Source organism: Gossypium hirsutum, chromosome A08 (assembly GCF_007990345.1).
Source record: "Gossypium hirsutum isolate 1008001.06 chromosome A08, Gossypium_hirsutum_v2.1, whole genome shotgun sequence".
Lineage (NCBI taxonomy): Eukaryota > Viridiplantae > Streptophyta > Magnoliopsida > Malvales > Malvaceae > Gossypium > Gossypium hirsutum.
Window position 1 is genome coordinate 95,026,259 of NC_053431.1, and position 22,641 is coordinate 95,048,899.

General features: G+C 37.0%; 1 protein-coding gene across 1 annotated transcript; it reads left to right on the forward strand.

Moving 5' to 3' along the window:
• The first annotated feature begins 98 nt into the window (after nucleotides 1-98).
• On the forward strand, nucleotides 99-21,991 carry LOC107926887 (nodal modulator 1). Its single transcript, XM_016857826.2, has 27 exons — nucleotides 99-380; nucleotides 663-728; nucleotides 830-916; nucleotides 1,222-1,278; nucleotides 1,383-1,447; nucleotides 1,580-1,749; nucleotides 2,087-2,148; nucleotides 2,232-2,315; nucleotides 7,334-7,493; nucleotides 8,084-8,199; nucleotides 8,784-8,912; nucleotides 9,286-9,357; nucleotides 9,507-9,602; nucleotides 9,690-9,767; nucleotides 9,986-10,114; nucleotides 16,031-16,207; nucleotides 16,319-16,522; nucleotides 16,630-16,743; nucleotides 16,839-17,077; nucleotides 17,932-17,977; nucleotides 18,065-18,313; nucleotides 19,396-19,626; nucleotides 19,828-19,919; nucleotides 20,246-20,474; nucleotides 20,778-21,134; nucleotides 21,306-21,379; nucleotides 21,497-21,991. Exons 1-27 carry the CDS (start codon nucleotides 282-284, stop codon nucleotides 21,600-21,602), a joined length of 3,588 nt encoding a protein of 1,195 aa, XP_016713315.1. The 5' UTR covers nucleotides 99-281; the 3' UTR covers nucleotides 21,603-21,991.
• Nucleotides 21,992-22,641: the final 650 nt, after the last annotated feature.

The window sequence follows — 22,641 nt, forward strand, 5'->3', positions numbered from 1 at the left end:
AATATCTGGTATTTATAATAGAGGGATCTGATAGGCAGTTTCACCATTTTCTCATTAAGGTTAAAGGGCTTTAAGGTTGGGTTTGAGCGGACCATACCCGATTCACAAAACAGATCTGATCTGAGGCCTATGTCCAGATCCTCTGTGTCGAGGCGTGATTTATATAGGTCCTTGTTCCAGACAAATATCAGATCCTTTCCCAGTCGTTCCCTTAACTTTCAGAGCTTACTTTAGTCGCCGTCGGGCTCTAAAGCAACGGCAGCTAAATTTAATCATTGAAGATGAAGATCAGAGATGCTGCACTTTGCTTACTGATCTTAGTTTACAGTGTTTCAGCTGCTTCTGCAAATTCCGTCCACGGCTGTGGCGGATTCGTTGAGGTAAAAACTTCTTTAACACTTCCTTTTTATTTTTCTGTTCATTTCTTTGATGCGGAAATGATAAGGAGGTTTCGAGAAATGATGTTTTTCGAATCTTTATTATCTTGTTTCTTGGAAATCAAGACGACTGTTAGTAGAGAAGGATTTTTGTCGTGTGCGTGTGTTTCTCGATCTGAATTCTTTGATTTCAGCTACGATGCGATGCTCGTTTTTGACCGTCTATTAGAATTTCTTCTTGTTATTGCCGTCGTTTAAACTGAACATGAATGGATCATTTTGTAGGCGAGCTCGTCTGTGATTAAATCGAGGAAGGAAACTGAGACGAAGTTGGATTATTCTCACATCACCGTACGGACTTAGCGATTTTGTTCATTTTGTCTTTTGGATTGTGTTCCTTTTTTTTTTTTAAAAAAATCTAATTTCCAGAGTCTATCAATGCTTATTTGTAGGTTGAGCTTCGCACTGTAGATGGGCTAGTGAAGGAAAGAACTCAGTGTGCTCCAAATGGATACTACTTCATTCCAGTATATGATAAGGTTAGTCTGCTAATACTCACTTAGATTCTGGGCGTTTATTATGTCTATGTGAATTCACATTTGAGATTTTGGGGGCTGTGTTTTGCTTAACTACTTCAACCTAATGCCCGCATAAGAATATTTATGCAATTATGTTATCCAAATCTTTTAATCCACTGGTTTGCAACCCATTTTTATAGTATTTTCCCAATTCTATTTGCATGTTCAAAACCATACCGTATGTGGTGCCTACGCATGCTTGCTCAAACAATGTATATGAGAATGTAGTTCCCTGTTGGACTCATTGGTATAGTTTATGTTTACAGGGTTCTTTTGTTATTAAAATCAGTGGACCAGAAGGATGGTTTTGGGACCCTGACAAGGTTTGGTTCATTGTTATTACGATAGATTTTCTTACAGGCTACGCTTCCTTTATTTTCTTGATATATCGGTGTTCCTATGCTTAAAGCTAAAAGTTATTCTGTAGGTTCCTGTTGTTATTGATGAAAATAGTTGCAACGATAATGAAGATATCAATTTCCGGTTTACAGGGTTTGTTTAATAACTCGCATTCTTTAGTTGTTTATTTTTATTTCAGCTAGATTATGTGCAATCTGTGTTCCACTCTTTTATCATGCGCTGAATGTCAGTGCCAATAACTGTATGTATATTTATTTGTTGCAGGTTTACCCTATCTGGTAGGGTTATGGGAGCTGTTGGTGGGCAGAGCTGCTCACTTAAGAATGGTGGTCCTGCAAATGTGAATGTGGACCTTTTATCTCCTAATGATGATCTCATATCTTCAGAATTAACAATGCCAGATGGAAGCTACTTGTTCAAAAATATTATTCCAGGTATGGATGCTGCCATGTTACTTTCTTGCAAGTATTGTTATGTTCATCTGTTGCTTAAATCATTGTAAATTAATTTTTTTTTCTGTTAGTTCATTTTTATTTAGTTTGTGGTTTTTGTGAATCAAAGCAAACAAAAACCATGTTCTCATAAAATTTGACAGAATGGATGTTAACAAGATAATTTAAATTCATCTACTAGAATAATGTACAGGGTAACTTGGTCATACTTACTCCTCTGTTCCACTATATGTGAACTCTTCACCTACCAGAATAATTTGCATTTAGAAACCTCTCTCTTACCGTTTTTAACTTTTCATGTATCCTTCTTATGGTACAGGAAAGTACAAATTACATGCTTCACATCCTGATTTGAAAATTGAAGTTAGAGGTTCCACAGAGGTTTTGTATATTTCCTCAACTCCATTTCTGCTTTGTTTTGTGTTCTATGATATGCCAACCACTTGGAAATGCACTTATTTCAGGTGGAACTGGGATTTCAAAACGGTATTGTTGAAGACATTTTCTTTGTTGCTGGGTACAACATCCATGGTTCTGTGGTTGCCCAGGTGCTAAGTAACAACTGTTGAGAGCCCAATATTGTTTATTAATCTTGTGATACATCTTACCATTAAGTGTCTATGCATGAGCATTGCGCTCTAAAGATTTAAAAGATAATTCGAGTAATTGTTTCTTTTCACCCTTACACACCCTTACACATGCATAATGCATTAGTGCATGAGTTTTGTAGAAATCAGAGTATTTTGATACTAAATAGAACATAAATCAGAGTTTTTATATACAACCTATGACACTACTTTAGGAAACTCTAAGTTAGGAAAGATACTAAATAGGAGATATGATCCCTTAAAATAAGGGATTTTAATAAAAAAAATATCTACAAAATATTCCTAAAATATTTACAGAATATTCCTACACTCTCCCTCGAGCTAAAGAATATACATTGTATAATCCCAGCTTGAATAGGAATTTATTGAACACAGGTTTTGGCAAAGCCTTGGTAAGAATGTCTGCAATCTGTCCTTCTGAAGGAATGTAAGAAAGAGTGGCTGTCTTTTTGTTGACTTGATCAGCAATAAAATGCCTATCAATTTCAACATGCTTTGTTCGGTCATGTTGAATTGGGTTCTTGGCAATCTGAATGGCAGATTGATTATCACACAAAACTTCAAAGTGATCCTCCTGATTTGTGCCAAGTTCTTTTAGTAATTTAAGTAGCCAAATTCCTTCGCATATCCCCAAAGCTAGTGCTCTAAATTCAGCTTCAGCACTACTTCTTGAAACAACAGATTGTTTCTTACTTCTCCAAGTTGTAAGGTTACCCCAAACAAAAGTGCAGTACCCACTAGTGGATCTTCTTTCAGTGAGATCTCCAGCCCAACTAGAGTCTGTAAAAATCTTAACAGTTCTGTCTTGTGTCTTCTTAAACATTAAGCCGTGTCCTGGAGTTTTCTTCAAGTACTTGAGAATTCTATTTGCTGCTGCCATATGCTCTTCAGTAGGATTAGTCATGTGTTGACTTATCACATTTACGGGAAAAGCTATATTTGGCCTTGTCAAGGATAAGTAGATTAGTTTCCCAACTAACCTTTGAAATTTCTCTCTGTCTACTAAGGACTCATCTTCTTTATTGAATCTCAAGTTTGCCTCCATTGGTGTATCAGCCGGCTTACAGCCAAGAAAATCAGTTTCTTTGAGTAAATCAAGTACATACTTTCTCTGGTTGATCACAAGTCCTTCTTTTGATCTTGCCACCTCCATTCCTAGGAAATACCTTAGCTTTCCCAAGTCCTTGGTTTCGAATTCCCTGTTTAACAACTTCTTCAAATTGCTAATCTCTTCCTCATCATCTCCAGTAAGAATGATGTCATCCACATACACAATTAGGATAGCTTTCTTATTTGTAGAAGTTACCTTGATGAAAAGTGCATGATCGGCAACGGACTGCTTGTAGCCATTTTGAAGAATGACTTTAGTGAACCTCTCGAACAAAGCTCTGGGTGATTGTTTTAACCCGTATAGAGACTTGTTGAGCTTGCAAACCTTGTTGCTACCTTCAATAGACTTTGAGTTAGGTGGCAATTGCATATAGACTTCTTCCTCAAGCTTGCCATTAAGAAATGCGTTTTTTACATCAAGTTGGTGTAATTTCCAATCGCAATTTACAGCCAAACTTAGGAGTACTCGAATAGTGTTAAGCTTTGCCACAGGTGCAAAGTTTTCTGTGAAGTCTATCCCATATGTTTGCGTGAAACCTCTGGCCACTAGTCTAGCTTTGTATCGTTGGATACTGCCATTGGAGTTATACTTTACAGCAAAGATCCATTTACAGCCGACGGCTTTTTTTCCTTGAGGAAGGTCTGTAATGGTCCAAGTAGCATTTTTCTCTAGTGCACAAATTTCCTCTTCAACAGCCCTTCTCCATTTTGGATCCTTTAGAGCTTTAGCTATGCTTGTGGGAACATGTTCTTTATCCAAAGTTGCTGTAAATGCTTGAAAAGACGGCATCAATGAATTATAACCAGTAAATTTTTCAATAGGATGCTTGGTGCACTGTCTAACCCCTTTTCTAATAGTAATAGGAAAGTCATCTAGAGTAGTGGACTTACTGATTTCTTCTTCCATTTCGGCAGCTGGACCCAAATCCTATTCTCGGCAAGAATCAGATTGCAAAACAGTCTCAGGGATATGTCTTCTTTTTCTTGTGTAGACACGAAGCTGTTTGGGTGGTGGTGTTTTTTGAAGACTGTCAATTGGAGTAGGTGTATTTTTAGGAAGAGTGTTTAAAGTGGGTGTAGGTGAGTTAGTCATAGGTACTACAGGAGAATCAATGGGAGCATTCACAGGTGACAGATCTGCAGGTAATGGCGAACAAGATGGCAATTCTGAAGGTTGAGAATGAAGATTAGGAGGAGATACCTGTTGTGGCTGAAAATCACTCCATGTTTCCCCCTGAATTTCAGCCTGAGTGAAATAGGAATCCTGCTCATAAAATGTTATATCCATAGTGGTGAAAAATCGTTTAGAAGGAGGATGATAGCATTTATAACCCTTCTTAAGTGAAGAATACCCAACCAATACACATTTTAAAGACTTAGGATCTAACTTGGACTTATTAGTAGCAATATTTTGGATAAAAACAGTGCAGCCAAAAATTTTAAGTGGCAGAATGGAGGAGATAGGCTTAAAATGAGGAAAGTGTTGCAAAAATATAGATTGAGGCGTTTGAAATTTTGAAACCTTACTAGGCATCCGGTTGATTAAATATGTGGCAGTTAATAAAGCTTTCCCCCACAAATATTTAGGAACATTAGTGGTAAATAGAAGAGAACGAGTAACTTCAAGAAGGTGCCTATTTTTTCTTTTGGCAATGCCGTTTTGCTGTGGGGTTCCAACACAAGAACTAATTTGAACTATGCCATTTTCCTTAAAAAAATCACCTAAAGACCTAGCAAAGAATTCACTGCCATTATCAGATTTAAAGAGCTGGATTTTAGACCCAAATTGAGTGAGAACCATGTTATAAAATTGCACAAAAACACTAGCAGTTTCAGATTTATCTTTCAGCAAATAAGTCCAAGTTATCCTACTGTGATCATCAATAAAAGTGATAAACTACTTACAATTATCAGCATTCTTCACCCGAGAAGGGCCCCAAATATCACTATGGATCAAAGCAAAAGGGTAAGAAGGCTTGTATGTAGAAGGAAAATAAGATGATTTAATTTGTTTGGCAAGAGAGCAAACTTTGCAAGAAAAAGAATTAGGCCTTTTATTAATGAATAGAGCAGGAAACAATTTTGCAAGGTATTGAAAACTAGGATGGCTTAAACGAAAGTGCCATAACATAACAGTATCAACTTTTCCTAAAGCGGTAAATGACTTGGAGATCTCGATTTTAGGAGAGGTAGGGAGGATGTAGATACCATTATGCAAGCTGGCCTTACCAATCATCTTCTTCGAGTTCAGTGTCTGCAAAGTACAATCACGATCATTAAAAATTACAGAGCAGTGCAAGTCTGTGGACAATTTACTAGCAGAGATGAGATTGCACGCCAGATTTGGTACAAAGAGAACATTTTTAAGTGCAATCTGTTCATTGAGAATAACAGTGCCATGTCCCTCTATTTTGCACAAGGTACCATCAGCCGTTTTGACAGCTTTACCAAAGGTATGGAAAAAATTGTGAAACAATGCCTTGTTACCAGTCATATGATCCGTAGCGCCAGAATCGAGGATCCAATTAGGAGTCAACTGGGAGGAGAAAAATGCAGTAGAAGAAAGGTTACCTTCTGGATCTTTTATGACCAGATTACCCTCACAAGACCCTTGAAACTTTCCAAATAGTTTTTGAAGTTCAGCAATCTGTTCTTTAGTGAAACTAGTGACAGAGGTGGCAACGACAAGGCTTGATTTATTATCTCGAGAGTGCTTGGACTTCCAGTCCTGAGGCTTATCATGAAGCTTCCAACACTTCTCCTTAGAGTGGCCGGGCTTTTTGCAATGATCACACCAAGGTCTCCCCCGTTTGGAAGAGGGAGATGATTGATGGGTCAGTAAGACAGATCTTTCAGAAGTGGAATATGGTTCATCAGACAGCATCACACACCTTCGGCTTTCTTCCTTCTTGACCATAGAGAAAGCCTCTCGAAAGGAGGGAAGAGGAGAAATAGCCAGGACCCTGCCGCGAACCTCGTCCAGGTCCTTATTTAAGCCTTGGAGAAATTGAAAAAGTCTTCGTTGAGTAACAATTTGCTGATAAAGAGCAACATCTCTTGGATCTACCCAATCATAATGTGCATACAAATCTAATTGTTGCCAAAGAGCAATAAGGGTATTGTAGTAGAGAGTAACAGGCATGGTTCCTTGTTGAAGGGTGGCTGCTTGATCTTCAACATGATATAATTCAGCAATGTTATCCGTGCTAGAGTAGGTTTCGCGGACTGCACTCCAAATTTCAGCGGCTGTGGTGTAAAGAAGAAAGTTTCTGCTTATACTCGGAGTCATGGAATTAAGGAGCCAAGTCATAACCTGACCATTGTCACGCATCCACTTAGCAAAACCAGCATCAGTCACAGCAGGCTTCTTGATTTCACCAGTAATGTAGTCCAATCTTTCTCTGCCCAGGAGAAAAATCTTAACCGATTGGGACCATTCAAGAAAATTGTTGCCATTCAATCGATGGCAGGTGATAGTCAGACCAGACGAATCTGATGGAGCATCGGAACCAGAAAAATTTTCTGGATTTGAAGTAATCTCCGAAGTAGGAGGAGTTTCGGACATGGTCTAGGTTGAAAAAGAAATCGTAACCTAAGCTGATACCATGTAGAAATCAGAGTATTTTGATACTAAATAGAACATAAATCAGAGTTTTTATATACAACCTATGACACTACTTTAGGAAACTCTAAGTTAGGAAAGATACTAAATAGGAGATATGATCCCTTAAAATAAGGGATTTTAATAAAAAAAATATCTACAAAATATTCCTAAAATATTTATAGAATATTCCTACAAGTTTATATGTTTTCTCTACCCTCTGACAGTCATGTCATTGTTTTGGCAGGGAAATCCCATTTTGGGAGTCCATATATATTTATATTCTGATGATGTCATTGAGGTAGATTGTCCCCAAGGTTCTGGTAATGCTCCTGAACAAAGAAAAGCTCTATGTCATGCTGTCTCTGATGCTGATGGGATGTTCACATTCAAATCAATTCCTTGCGGTAAACCAATCTAAATGCACATCTCCACTCATTCTACTTTTGTAATTGAATTTAAGGCTGATTACTGATCAGCTGGATAGGGGATACATCGTTAAAGTATTTGTGCGTATAATTCATTAAATGTTATCTGGTACCAATTTGTTATCAACTTTGGAATCAGTCTGTATTATTGGCATGATTGACTTGCTTAATGATACTGAGCTAAGGTTGCTCTGTTCACAGAGTTGGGCTTAAGATATATTGCCAGTAGTTGTTATTTCTATGGATGTTGCTATTTTCCTGTTCATTTTAGATTTTTAGTGCTTATTTGGAAAGCTTTTGGTTATTAAGCTAAGTTTCAATTTTATGCTTACCCTGAAGATTTCTATAGTTTAGAGCTTTTTGGTCACATGCTGATTAAGGTCTTTCTTATCAAGCATTTTTTCTCCCTAATAAATTGCTTATTGTATATCTTTTCCATTGAAGAGTATTTGTATCAAGCTGAACGGATGCTGGTAGCTTGACAACAGATAATAACAGAACTTATTCTGCCATTCATTGGTACAAAAGGTTTGATTTAATCTAAGTTAACGACTTTGACCAACTTACAGGGCTTTATGAACTCATACCATACTACAAGGGTGAAAATACAGTGTTTGATGTCTCACCCTCTGTCGTGTCAGTGTCAATAGGGCATCAACAAGTAGCAGTTCCCCAAAAGTTTGAGGTATGGTACTTCTGTTGCTACATGCACAAATGTTTGTCTTCTGTAGCAATATGTTCCAGTATTCTAGATTTTAGGCCGACTTTTCCTTTTTTTTTAAGAGAAATTTAAGCTAAGATAAACAGCTTGATCTTTGTCTTCTAAATCTGTTTTGTCAAAATTATTTTTAGTATACCACCCTGGCACCTTCTGTTTTTCCCGATATATGTATATATATATACTTGTTCTCTATCTGTCTCAAACATAAATTTCGCATTGTTATCCTGATAATCACTTATGGAAATATAATATTGTAGAAGTTTGTCCTTGTGCTTCTTGTTCTCTGCAAAGCAGAGTATAATATTGTACATAAATATTGTTCTATGAGACAGTTTCTTTGTTCCCAGGCCTCAAAGCAATTCCTTATGTCACAAAATACAGTTTGTCCTTGTGCTTCTTGTTTTCTGCAAAGCAGAGTGTTTCTTTGACAGCATATCAACATTGATTTTCTTTAGTTCTGTCATTGAGTGTTCAGCATTGCCATGTTTCTTGTGTTTTTTCATGATATAAATGTTTAAGTGAATTATCTTCTTCTTATTTAAATGTAGGTTACTGGTTTCTCTATTGGGGGACGTGTTGTTGATGCAAATGACGTTGGGGTGGAAGGTGTTAAAATTCTAGTTGATGGTCAAGAAAGGTCTATCACTGATAAAGAAGGTTATTACAAGCTAGATCAGGTATGGCTAGACTTTTTCCAAATATTAAGGGCTTATTTGGATCCAAGTATCTTAGCTCTTTGCAAAATATTTCAATCACGGATATCCTATCTTCTGTTAATTGAGGATTTTAGCTTATCATAGTTACTAAGTTAAGAAAAGTATGACCATGGAATTTGGTCCAGATTCGCACTAGTGGCAAAAAATTAGACATATATCACAGTTCGTACCTATTATGGCAACTGATGTGAGTTCCCTGTTTTTTATCTGCTTTTCTTTTTAAAGTTATGTGTGTTGAGAAAATATCTTAATGTAGCTGCATACAGACTTGATAAATTTAATTATGGGCATTTGACGCATTTTTCCCTAACATTTCTCACTGTTATTGCTCTAGGTTACATCAAATCACTATACGATAGAGGCCATAAAGGAGCATTTCAAGTTCAACAAGTTGAAGGATTACTTGGTAAAGCATATCATATAAAATTTACATTTGTTTCCTGAATCTGTGATATGACTTCCACCCTGGTGAACTGTTATAACTTTTGTTGATTCTGCACTGCATTAGGATGACCAAGGATGACCTGTTCCTTATTAATTTTTTTTTAATTATAGGTTAAGCCAAATATGGCTTCAGTTTCAGACATTAAAGCAGTTTCATACGATGTTTGTGGTGTAGTACGGACGGTTGACTCAGGTTACAAGGCAAAGGTAACTTCAAGAATTGCTTTTTTTTCTTTATCAGTTACTGTTTTTCTGGCATATCTTGTTTTAATATTGTCATGTTTCGGATCCTAGGTAGCTTTGACCCATGGACCAGAAAATGTCAAGCCACAAGTAAAACATACAGATGAAAGTAGAAAGTTCTGCTTTGAGGTATGCAACTAGAAGAGCCAGACTCCGTTTTTATGATTAACAGGATTGAGTTGTAGTAGGAAATTTTCTTATAGTTTGTGAAATTTAGAGATTCTGAAATCTAGTTGGGTAGTCTCATTGTTGCAGGATTCTGAATTGTAGTATTTAACACATTTCTTGCATTTTAATGTCATTTTTTGATGAGTGCCTTTTTTCTTTCAATCTTCAAAACCTTTCAGGTTCCACCAGGTGAATATCGCATTTCTGCTCTGAGTGCTGCGCCTGAGAGTTCCCCTGAGCTTCTCTTTTTACCTGCTTATGCTGATGTTGTGGTGAACGGTCCAATATTTAATGTGGAATTTTCACAGGTAAATTTTTTGTTCACTAGAAAAGTTGGAATTCTATTTGTCTTGAGAGAAGAATATTTCTTTTTTTTTTTAATTTTCTATTTTCATTTCCAAAAAACAGGTTTTGTTTTTTACTTAAAAAATGCGTTTATTGAATGAAAAAAAAGTTTTTCCTAATGCAAAATAATTAATTATATTTTATATCCTGTACATATATATCTTTTCACAAAAAGAATCATTAAAGAAACAAAGAAAAATATCCAACGAAATCATCCCTTGCATGTGATTTCAAATATTCAAACTGTGTTTTAATTTCATAAACTTTTGTATGAAATATTTGAGTGTTAAGGGAGGAAAGGGATAATGAATAGTTCAAAATAACAATAATATCTAATGAGAAAAAGAAAGGGTTATGAAAACAATTAATATTTTAATAGCTTTTGATTAAAAATAAATTTATATATATTAATGGTTTCAGCAGGCAAAAATATAATGAACATCTTATTTCTCATAATTTAAAACATCCTTTTCTTTTTCCTTTGCAAATTTTCTCATTTTTGAATTACCAAAACACATTTCCATTCTTATTTCCTATTTCTCAAAGAATGAAATGAATTGGATCCTATTTTCTGAAATCAAACACAACCTAAGTTTTGATTATCTTATGCACTATTATTGAAGCTTGTATCCAAGTATAAATTATATATGCTATTGTATCCTACATTCTTAAGATGTTCTGGTTCCACTTTTTTTTCACTTGGTTTGTAGCTTGGGTTAAATGTTAAGCTGGTCGATTAGTAAAGATTATGAACAAACTTAGAGAAAAGATTATTGTTATTCTGCTAATTAGTTTACAGCTATAAAGAGAGGAATTAACACAAACAAGGAAACAATCCCTAAAAAACAGTAACTTCCTAAGTAACTTCCTAAGAATCAGTGACTGTGATTAGTTTCTATTTACTAGGCAGCTCCTAGTAATAAGGTAAGTTTTCTGTTCTTAATCTTAGGAATTCCAACACTCCCCCTCAAGCTGGAGTGTAGATGTTTATCAAACCCAGCTTGCCAATAAGTTTCTCAAACATGTTTCTGTTCAAACTTTTAGTTAACACGCCTGTAACTTGTTGTCTAGTAGGCAGGTAGGTGATGCACACTTCTCCTGAGTGTATTTTTTCTTTTATAAAGTGGCGATCTATTTCCACATGTTTGGTGCGATCGTGATGCACAGGATTATGTGCTATGCTGACAGCTGCCTAGTTGTCACAGTACATCTTCATAGGCCTGGTGTAAGGCACTTTTAGTTCCTCCATAAGTATTTGTATCCAAACTCCTCCGCATATACCATGAGATAGTGCTCGATACTCTGCCTCTGCACTGCTGCGTGCTACAATAGACTATTTTTTGCTTCTCTACGTCACGAGTTTACCCCAAACATAACTACAATAGCCACTTGTAGAGCGTCTATCGTTAACAGAACCTACCCAGTCTGCATCAGTGTAGACTTCCACATTCTGGTTGGCAGTTTTCTTGAAATGCATGCCTTTACCGTGAGTTTCTTTCAGATACCTTAATATTCTATATGCAGCTTCCTGGTGCTGCTCCCTCGGGGCATGCATGTACTGACTGATAACACTTACACTGAAGGCTATGTCTGGACGGGTGTGAGATAGGTAGATAAGTCTTCCTACTAGTCGTTGATATCTCCCCCTGTCGATTTCTTCTCCATATCAGTTCCCAATTTAAGGTTAAATTCCATAGGAGTTTCGGCTGGTTTGCATCCCATCAAACCAACTTCTGACAGTAGATCAAGAACATATTTCCTTTGGGAGATGGAAATACTTGTTTTGGACCTTGCTACCTCCATACCAAGAAAGTATTTAAGATTCCCCAAGTCTTTAAGCTCGAACTCTGTACCAAGGAATTCTTTCAACCTCACAATTTCGCTTGAGTCATCTCCTGTTAATATTATCTCTTCCACATAAACTATGAGGATGTAGCATTTCCCCTTTTTCGAGTGCTTGTAGAACATGGTGTGGTCTGTGCTTGTCCTTGAATGTAATTTCTGTTGGTCATAGCTTTTGCAAATCGGCTGAACCACGCTTGTGGAGATTGTGTCAGCCCATACAAAGACTTCTTCAACTTACACACTTGGCCCTTGCTTTCTTCAAACCCGAGTTGGAAATCCATTGACACTTCCTCATTTAATTCCCCGTTGAGGAAAGCATTCTTTACATCCAATTGAGTAAAGTGCCAATCAAGGTTGGCACCAAGAGATAGGAGGACTTGAATGGTGTTTAGCTTGGCAACCGGTGCAAACGTCTCGTCGTAATCAAGACCATAAGTTTGGGTGAAGCCCTTAGCCACAAGTCGAGTCTTGTATCGGTCAATACGGCCATCGGGTTTAAATTTCGTAGTGAAGATCCATTTGCATCCTACTGTTTTTTTCCCTCAGGTAGATCCGAGACTTCTCATGTTTCATTGTTTTTGAGGGCCTTCATTTCTTCCATCACAGCTTGTCTCCACTCAGCTGATTCAAGAGCCTCTTTTATATTTTTTGGAGTTTTTACATAATCAACATTAGTCACAAAAGCTTTGTAAGACATAGATAAATTTTCATAGGACACAAACCGAGAAATAGGGTGTTGAGTACAGCTCCTTGTGCCCTTTCGAACTGCAATTGGAAGATAGATGGATGCTGATGGAGGTGAGACTTCTGTTTCAGAACAGTCCTCGGTTGGGGATGCAATTGGCACTGCTGTATCAGTTTCAGGAGAACGATTCCGTCGAGAGTAAACCTGTATTTCGGGAACCTGTTTTTGCTGTTTTCCTTGATCAGGGGGCTGTTGCACTTCGGTGGTGGTATTGTTATTGGGAAGGATCGTGCTAACTTCTTGCTGCATAGGGGAAACAATATCTAAATCTGGGATTACCATAGCACCTTGATTGTTAGTCTTGTTTGTGATAGTAGTGGTAGGATCATGAGGTATAATGAGGAGAGTATTAAGGGTCTCATCTTCATTGAAAGTCTCCCCCTGAAGATGAGATGCTGCAAGGTATGGTTCATTTTCAAAGAATGTAACATCCCGAGAGACAAACATTCGGCGCAAGGTTGGTGAGTAACGCTTATAGCCTTTTTGTGTGGGGGAATATCTAATGAAGATGCAGGTGTGGGCTCGAGGGTCAAGTTTGGATTGATTTGGTTGATGGTTATGGACAAAAGCTTTGCAACCGAATATTTTGGCTGGAAGATTAGGAACACGAAATAGAGGAAAGGCCTTTAGAAGGGTATTTAGAGGTGTTTGGAAATTGAGGACCTTTGATGGCATTCGGTTTATGAGATAGCAGGCAGTGAGGACAGCCTCTCCTCACAAGTATTTTGGAACATTCATGGTGAACATTATGGCTCAAGCCACAGCAAGGAGATGTCGATTTTTTCTCTCGGAGATCCTGTTTTGTTGAGGAGTGTCAGGACAAGAGCTTTGGTGTATGATGCCTTGGTTAGAAAGGTATGGGCTTAGGATAGAGTTAAAGTATTCTCTCCCATTGTTAGTGTGGAGAGTATGTATGGTAGAGTTGAACTGGGTTCGAACCATTGAGTGAAAATTTTGAATTACTTTGGGTGTTTTAGATTTTTCTTTGAGGAGATAGACTCAACAGACCTTAGTGTGATCATTAATGAATGTTATATACCACCTAGCCCCCGTAATATTTTTCACTCGGCTGGCTCCCCATAGGTCACTGTGGATCAATGAAAATGGTTGGGACTGGATATATGGTTTTAATGGGTATGGCACACGGGTATGTTTGGATAATTGGCAAATTTCACACTTCAAGGAATTAATACTTTTATTTTGAAATAACAACGGAAGATGTTTATTCAAATACAAAAAGTTTGGATGCCCTAACCTACGGTGCCATAACATAATCGTGTCGTCTTTTGAAGTGGATAGAGCCAATCCTCCTTGTGTGCTGTCTTTATTCCAAACATATAGTCCATCATCAACTTTAGCAATGCCAATCATCCTCCCCGATTTCTGTTCCTGTATCACACAACCAATTGCAGAAAATTCAGCAAGAACTTTTTCATCCTTAGTAAGTTTACTGATTGAAAGTAAATTGCAGGACAAGTTTAGGACATGTAGGACTTTATCGAGAGAAAAATTCTCTGTTATTTGTACTTCTTCTACTCCAGCCACAGGTGAGTAAGAACCATCAGCTAAGCGAATTCGGGACTTGTCATGACAAGGGGTGTAGGTGTGAAACAAAGTGAGTTACCTGTCATGTGATCGGAGGCACCCGAATCGAGTATCCTAGAGGATTGATTATTAGATTCAAAAGCAAAATTGAGGGCAGTACCTTGGGTGGCTAGAGATCCATGAGCAGTGGAAGTACCAAGTATCTTATGGAGAGTCTCAAGTTGGGTTTTGGTTAGGCGAACATCGAGAACATCCTCTGCAGCAGTGGAGGATAACAGGGCAATCTTATTATCCTTTTGTTTTTTTTCAGGATAGCCATGGAGTTTGAAGCACTTTTCCCTTGTATGACCAACACGGTTGCAGTGGTTACACCATGGTCTGGTTGATCCAGAATCATTTCCAGCACGTGGTTTTTGTGGCTGTGGACCTCTGGAGATGAGGGCAGAGGTCTCAGTAGGCCGGTTGCCAAGAGGTGTCACAGGTTTAGGTTCCTTTAAGTCTCCCATCATGACAAGATGGCGTTTTTCTTCTCTTCTAACTTTTGCAAATGCTTCACCGATGGTTGGGAGAGGTGATCTGCCCTGAATTCGGCCACGGACCTCATCTAACTCATGGTTTAGTCTTGCTAGAAAACTCATAAAGACGTTCATTGTTGAGGTGAGTCATAAACTTGGTGTGTTCCAAGCCTTCACCCCAATCTACCTCGTAGTACATATCCAGTTCCTGCAACAAAATTTTCAGATTGTTGTAGTAGTGAGTTACTTCGAGTGTCCCTTGTTGGATATCCTTTAACTTAAGCTTGATCTCAAATACTTGGGAGGCGTTTCCAAGATCCGAGTAGTTTTCTTTGATTGCATTCCACATGTCTTTTGCAGTTTTGAAAAGGAGATAGGTGCAGCTTATATGGCCTTCCATTGAATTAATTATCCAAGCCATTACAATCGAGTTGTTGAGTTACCAAGTGGCATAAGTCGGGTCAGCTGTGGTTGGTCGTGGAATTTCTCCGTTGATGTACCCTAATTTGCCACGACCACGAATCACCGTAAGGACCGATTGAGACCATTGCAAGAAGTTCTTCCCATCTAGCTGATGATTGGTGATTATAAGAGAGGAATTAAGTTCACCTTGAGTGATTCCCTGATTGACATTCTGAGTTATTTGTGAAGTCTCAGTTTCAGACAGAGTTTCATTGACGTCACCCATGGGAGGAGGACTAAACTGGAGGGATTTTTAGGAAGGGAGATTAGAGACGAATGAGCAGTATCGAATGAATCGTAAGGCTCTTGATATCATGAACAAACTTCGAGAAAAGATTATTGTTATTCTGCTAATTAGTTTACAGCTATAAAGAGAGGAATTAACACAAACAAGGAAACAATCCCTAAAAAATAGTAACTTCCTAAGAATTAGTGACTGAGATTAGTTTCTATTTACAAGGTAACTCCTAGTAATAAGGTAAGTTTTCTGTCCTTAATCTTAGGAATTCCAACAGATTATAAGGGTTCTCAACTCTCAAGTCTCTATAAGTGCAGATTGTAGTGACTATAGTGTTATTCCTTCTAAGAATTATGTAATATTTCTCTCTCAAAAATTTTAAACCAAGTTGTAAACTAGTCTAGAGTAGGTGTTCTAGATTCTTCACAAATGGGTTTGTTTGATGGCAGCAAAGAAACTTGTGTGTTGGTGGTGCGATCTGGGTGAAAATAGTTTTAACTGATGCTTTTTTTGCCCTTGACATGATTAGGCACTCGTCAATGTCCGTGGTACAGTAGTTTGCAAGGAGAAATGCGGTGCTTCTGTTTCTGTTACCCTTGTCAGATTAGCCGGAAAACATAATGAAAGGAAAAAAATAGTGAGTTTGACTGAAGAGAGAAGCCAATTTCATTTTCCTGATGTTTTGCCAGGAAAGTACAGACTTGAGGTAGGGTGCCTTATTCCTCAACTCTTTGTATTAGTTGATGTTCAAATAATCTTGCATGTATGGTTTGATTTATAAATTCTGCTGATACTTAAACATTATTCATCTTTTTAGGTCAAACACACATCTCCAGGAGCTGTGTCCAAGGAAGATAACTGGTGCTGGGAGCAAAGCTTCATTGACGTGGATGTTGGTTCTGAGGATATTGAAGGCATTAAATTTGTTCAAAAGGGTTATTGGGTTAATGTTGTCTCTACCCATCATGTAGATGCATACTTGACACAGCAAGATGATTCACCTATCAATTTGAAAATTAAGGTTATTTAGTAAAATTCTTGTCTCTCCCGAGTAAAAACTTAAAGGACTATATTTAAATACTATTGAGTTTTTCTATAAGGAATTCACACCTACTCATGCAATTGCAGAAAGGTTCCCAGCATATTTGTGTCAAATCCCCTGGAGTGCATGAACTGCATTTTGTTAACTCATGTATTTTCTTTGGAAGCTCGTCAATGAAGATTGATACATCTAACCCATTGGTAGAGAATTATACTTCATTTTTTTTTTTGACATACAATTTACAGTTCTTTTCTTAATGTATTAATTATTGGCTTAAATTATTTCATTCCTGTAGCCTATCTATCTCAAAGGTGAGAAGTATCTCCTTAGCGGACAAATCAATGTAAATCCCAGTTCATCCAATGACTTGCCTGTGGAAATAGTTATGAACATTCTGAATAGTGAAGGCACGATTATGTATAGCACGAATGCCAAACTTGCATCCGGTGCAAATGATCAAATGACTGCTGTATATGAGTATTCTGTGTGGGCCAATCTTGGAGAAAAGCTTACTTTTCTTCCTATGGACCCCAGGTATTTCTTGATTCATTTGTGTAAATTGTACACTATTTTGTCATTTTCTTATAGCTGAAATGCACAGACATTATCCATTATAGAATTTCAAAGCAATATATTTCATATAAAGTGTGGTCTACTCTACTATGCCATTTTTGCATATTCACATGGATTGTCTTTGCTAAACAGTATTATCTCCTAAATGCATTTTAACCACTGTGAAAATGAATAACATGTCTTGTTTTCTCTCCTTTTTGTAGTTTGATATTTTCTCCTAATACCGATAAATATGTGTAACATCTCCATAATCACGATATTTCATTTCAACTAGAAATTTTTGTTAAATGATTAAGTGATTCTAACTTTTCATGCTCACATTATTTCCTTGAAAAAAATGGAATTATGGTCACCCTTTGTTCTATCATGGTCTGTAGGAAGGCAATGCTATGAGTTTATTCACTTGCTTCGGCCTTACTTGTGGTTGTTAGAAACTTCCAGGCTATCATGCTTGTTTATATTTGCCCATGAGTGTAAGGATTTCATTGTTGCCAGAACTTTCAATGTATGAAACATCAGTACTTAGATATTTTTATTTGACTGATTGTCATACATAACTTTAATAGTTTCTTTGGTGTTTGAAAATGAGAATTTCCGAGGATGTTAAAGAGTTGCTAGTATATGCAAGTGATATATGATGGGTTTTATAGATATGAGTTGTATTCCATGTAATGAGATCGGAATGAAGTAACATTTAGAGTTGACTATTACCCATAAATCTTCCTATAGAAGCCGTTTTGAATTACATGTGATCTCTTTAAATTCGATCTCACTATTGGTGCATAGTTTATAACTAGTGCGGTGGTTTTTTGCAGGAATAATGGAGAAAAGAAGTTTCTTTTCTATCCTAGACTACACCATGTAAGCATCAAATGGACTAACTTACATACAACTTCTGCAATGTTAAAACTATGTTCATATTGGTGAATTATTTGCACTGTTTCTTAGGTTTCGGTGACAAATGATGGTTGTCAAGCTTCAGTGCCTCCATTCTCTGGTCGACTAGGGCTATACTTGGAGGGATCAGTTTCTCCCGCTATTTCTGGTGTTCATATACAGATTATTGCTGGGGACGAGGGCAGCATTACTTCAGTCAAGAAAGGAGGAGTAGTGCTTGAAACTGCTACAGAGGCAGAGGGGTCTTATGTTGCAGGACCTTTGTATGATGACATAACTTACAATATCAGGGCTTCGAAGGTAGGGGGAATGTTTATTCTGGTATTATTTCTTCTCAACGTCAGCTTGAAGTCAATGTGTGTTAAACTCCTTTTTCAAATTTAACGACTAACATAGCATCATCTTGGTGTCATTTTGTATTTTTGGCATTTGTTTATGTAAACGCATTAGTCTTATAATGGATATTCAAAATGATAGTTTTCTGTTCTTCAGTTAAATGACTTGATACCTCCCTTTTTTTTTTGTGACGAGTAACCATGATATTTTCTTGTTTTTAATTGATAACTATGAGAACTTTTATCTTCAAGACTGGGTGGAGATATGGGCTGTGTTGGTAGTCTTTTGGCCTACGTTGAATATGTGATGCATGTCTGCAGTTTCTCTTTTTGTCATTCTCACTAAATTAGTTAGTATTTGGAGTCATAGAAAATAAAATAAGTATTTGAGTGGGGAAGTTTCTTGTTTGAAGAGCAGTGCTGGCAATTGAGTCTTATTTTAGATCAGGTAGTGATGGTGTGTATGTCAACCATTTCATTGGTAGAGGAGAGAGGCATGTTCTCTAAAAGGTAGTAAATCTAGTAATGGTTGCAGCTGTTACAAAGTGCTAGCCTGCACACTTGTGATCTATGTTATCTAGACTCTTCAGTTTTTTTTTGCAAGTACTTGTGTCTGACCCATATTTGGACTGGATTATGGGTGCATGGTCTTCTAAATACATGAAAAAGCTTAAGAACTTGTCTGCCCCAAGTCTAAATAACATAGCTTGTGATTACTAACAATAAATGGAATGGGCATGTGATACATAGAAGATGGGACTGGGTGAACTGAACTTCTAGCTTTAGATACATGGATGCCTTTAATTTGGTTTTCTGTTATTAGATGGAAAATAAGCTTTCATCCTTTGGATGGATGTAAATACTCCAAGATCTAAAGCATCATGGATCCACAAATTCTCATATGGTTTTGCGGGTACAGTTTCAGTATGAATTTGTAATAATTAAGACAAAAGTACTGTTTAGCTGATTTTTATCATCTTCGATGTGTAACTTCTTTTTTGTGCAACTTATTGTTACATTTCCTGATGTGTCTCTTATTTGGTGCAGCCTGGATTTCATCTCAAACAAGTAGGGCCATATTCTTTTTCTTGTCAGAAGCTTAGTCAAATATCTGTGAAAATATATTCCAAGGATGATGCGACTGAACCTATGCCATCTGTTCTGTTGTCACTGAGTGGGGATGATGGGTATAGGAATAACTCTATGTCAGGGACTGGTGGAATATTTGTCTTTGAGAACTTGTTTCCAGGAAGCTTCTATCTTCGGCCTCTGCTAAAGGTACCTAATCATTTTTCTTCTGATTAGAACGTTCAATTTCTTAAGTTAGTTGAAACTGCAATCGGAATCTAGGCATTTGGTTAATCTGAGGTAAATCACGATCATATGCACATTATAGACAGAAATATTTAGGAGGAGTTTTAAACTGGTTTTCTGTTCGATTTAATTACTCCAACAAGTGATCTCTATTTACTCTTGCAGGAGTATGCTTTCTCACCTTCAGCACAGGCAATAGAACTTGGCTCTGGAGAATCTAGAGAAGTTGTTTTCCATGCTACACGTGTTGCTTACAGGTTTTTCTTTTGCTTTAACTCCCCAGTTGCCTTTTTGGCATTGTAAACATTTAAGCGCATGCTTCAATGGTATTATTGAAGATAAGTTTTTTATATATTTTTCCTGGCTCTTATTTACATTAAATTGTCTTAAATTTAAGTTTTTTAATTTAGGTGATATGTTCAGCATTTTTTCCAACTCTCCTTTATAGTTGAGTTACAATCCAAACTTCTAAGATTCTCTGCTACATCACTGCAAATCATAGTATATATTTCTTGAAAATGTCTAGCTTATGTCAGACCCGAAGTACTGTGCATGGGTTTAAGGCAGTTTAATTTCTCTGCAGTGCAATGGGCACGGTAACTTTGTTGTCTGGCCAACCAAAAGAAGGTGTCTCAATTGAGGCCCGCTCAGAGTCAAAAGGCTACTATGAGGAGACAGTAACTGATTCATCTGGGGGTTATCGTCTGCGAGGACTGGTTCCTGACGCATTGTATTCAATCAAAGTTGTGAAGAAGGATGGCTTGGGTAGTGCTAAAATTGAGCGAGCATCTCCTGAATCTGTTCCTGTAAAGGTTGGTTCTATTTGCTGGAGCTTTTTCCCCCTTTTTTGGGTTTTTGTCTTAATTCTTAAATGTGTTTAAGCTCTTTTAAGACCTTAAATGTTATTTTGTATGAAGCTTTTGTTGTATCAATGTTTGAATTTGACATCATCACAATTGTAGTTGGAACTGAAGTTATATAATTCATGATCAACTGGGTGAAGCTTCTTCAAAATCGAAATCTCATTTTTTTCAGAAAATCATTTCCATCGACAATACTAGGGCTACTAAGTTTTAAACTTCTGATGTGTATGTGATTGATTAATCACTTTCCAGGTTGGGAATAACGATATCAAGGGACTGGAATTTTTGGTCTTTGAAGAACCAGAGGTGACTATCTTAAGTGGCCATGTTGAAGCGAATAGGACTGGGGAATTACATTCTCATTTATTGGTAGAAATCAAGTCAGCTGGTGACACGTCTAAAGTAGAGTCTGTCTTCCAACTGCCATTATCCAACTTCTTCCAGGTAAAGGACTTGCCAAGGGGAAAACATACCGTTCAGCTCAAATCCAATCTCCCTTCTAGCACTCATAAATTCGAGTCGGAGGTTATTGAGGTTGACCTAGAGAAGAATGCTCAAGTTCATGTCGGTCCCCTGAAATATAGTGTGGAGGAGTATCATCACAAACAGGTTTGTTTAATTTTGTTAAAATCATGCATGTGTTCCCTTTTTTCCAAATGATTATGCAACTGTGTATAACAAAAGAGTGGTCCTACTAAAACTACAATGATGTTTGATTATATATGTACTTACTGTTTACCATCGAACTTTCCTTTTTTTGCTTGTCTTGCTTACCAATAGGAATTAACTCCGGCACCGGTATTCCCTCTTATTGTTGGAGTTTCAGTGATCATTCTCTTTCTCAGCATTCCAAGGTAACTTGAATATCCTTTGACCCCCCCTTCTTTCCCTCATATGCCTTAAAAGATTTTATATTTATGTGGATAATTTCTGATAATGTTCTCCTGTGTTTTATACTTTTTCTTAAAAAGACTAAAGGACATTTACCAAGCCGCCACGGGAATACCAACACCTGGTTTTATGACAACTGCAAAAAAAGAACCACGGAAGCCAGTTGTGAGAAAGAAGACTTTTTGAAGAACCCTTTTCCACCAAAGGGATGCGACTTTGGGGCTCAGAAAGAGTGTTAAAAAGTTTATATTTCATTCATTCCCCCGCAACCCCCCACCCCCCCCCCAAAAAAAAAAAAACCCGAGAGTTTTAGTAGATGATAAAACTAATTTGGATGATAGCAGTAACATCTTGGAGAACGTCACTTTGATGAGTTCATTCATAGGCTTTATTAGCTTTGTAGGATTGAACCTGACTGTATCATTGTAGAAGCAAATGAACATAGATGTCAATGAACTAAGTAGCCCAACTCAGCAGTCTTTTGGGTTGAAATATTTTTGAGCTTGGCTCATTTGGGTTCGAGGGTTGATTTCTTTCGAGTTGGGTCATTATAGATTTATCTTATTTCAAAGTCATCTGTTTGGATTAGGGTTTTGATCAACTTTGGTACCATAGTTAATGATGAAATCAAATTGGGTTGAGTTTAAATTTTGGTGGAACAGGTTTAGGGAAGGAAGGGAAAGTAGAAATGCCACAGGCATCCGTACCAGCAAAATTATATAATATGATATGGAAGTTAATTCAGTTATATTTTAAGCAGCTACCAGCTGTAAAAGGAAATATCTTTTGATTTTAGTTTCAGGCTTGGGAATGAAATGGAACTCATGAGACATGAAATTGTAAGACAGTATAGAAACTGAAGTTTCCGGATAATTAATGATGCGTACATGCTTGTATTGTTAGCAAGGAAATAACTTGTTGCCAGGCATAATTAAAATGAAAGCAAATATATTATCAAGAACTAATGATGATGTATTAACTAGCTCTACTACAATTAAATTTTCCTTGAAAACCTCATTCAGTCTTCACCCTGAAATCAGATCATATCGAGAACTGAGTAGTATTGAAAAAAAAAAAGAAAACAAATTGAATAAGAAATCAATTTAAGTTGACTGTTGAATTGTTTTTTTTAAATATTCTAATATTTAATTTAATTGAAATCAGATTGCCAAACAACTTATGATTGATACTTGTGTTTTTTTCTTTGGTAAGGGTAGAAAGTAAG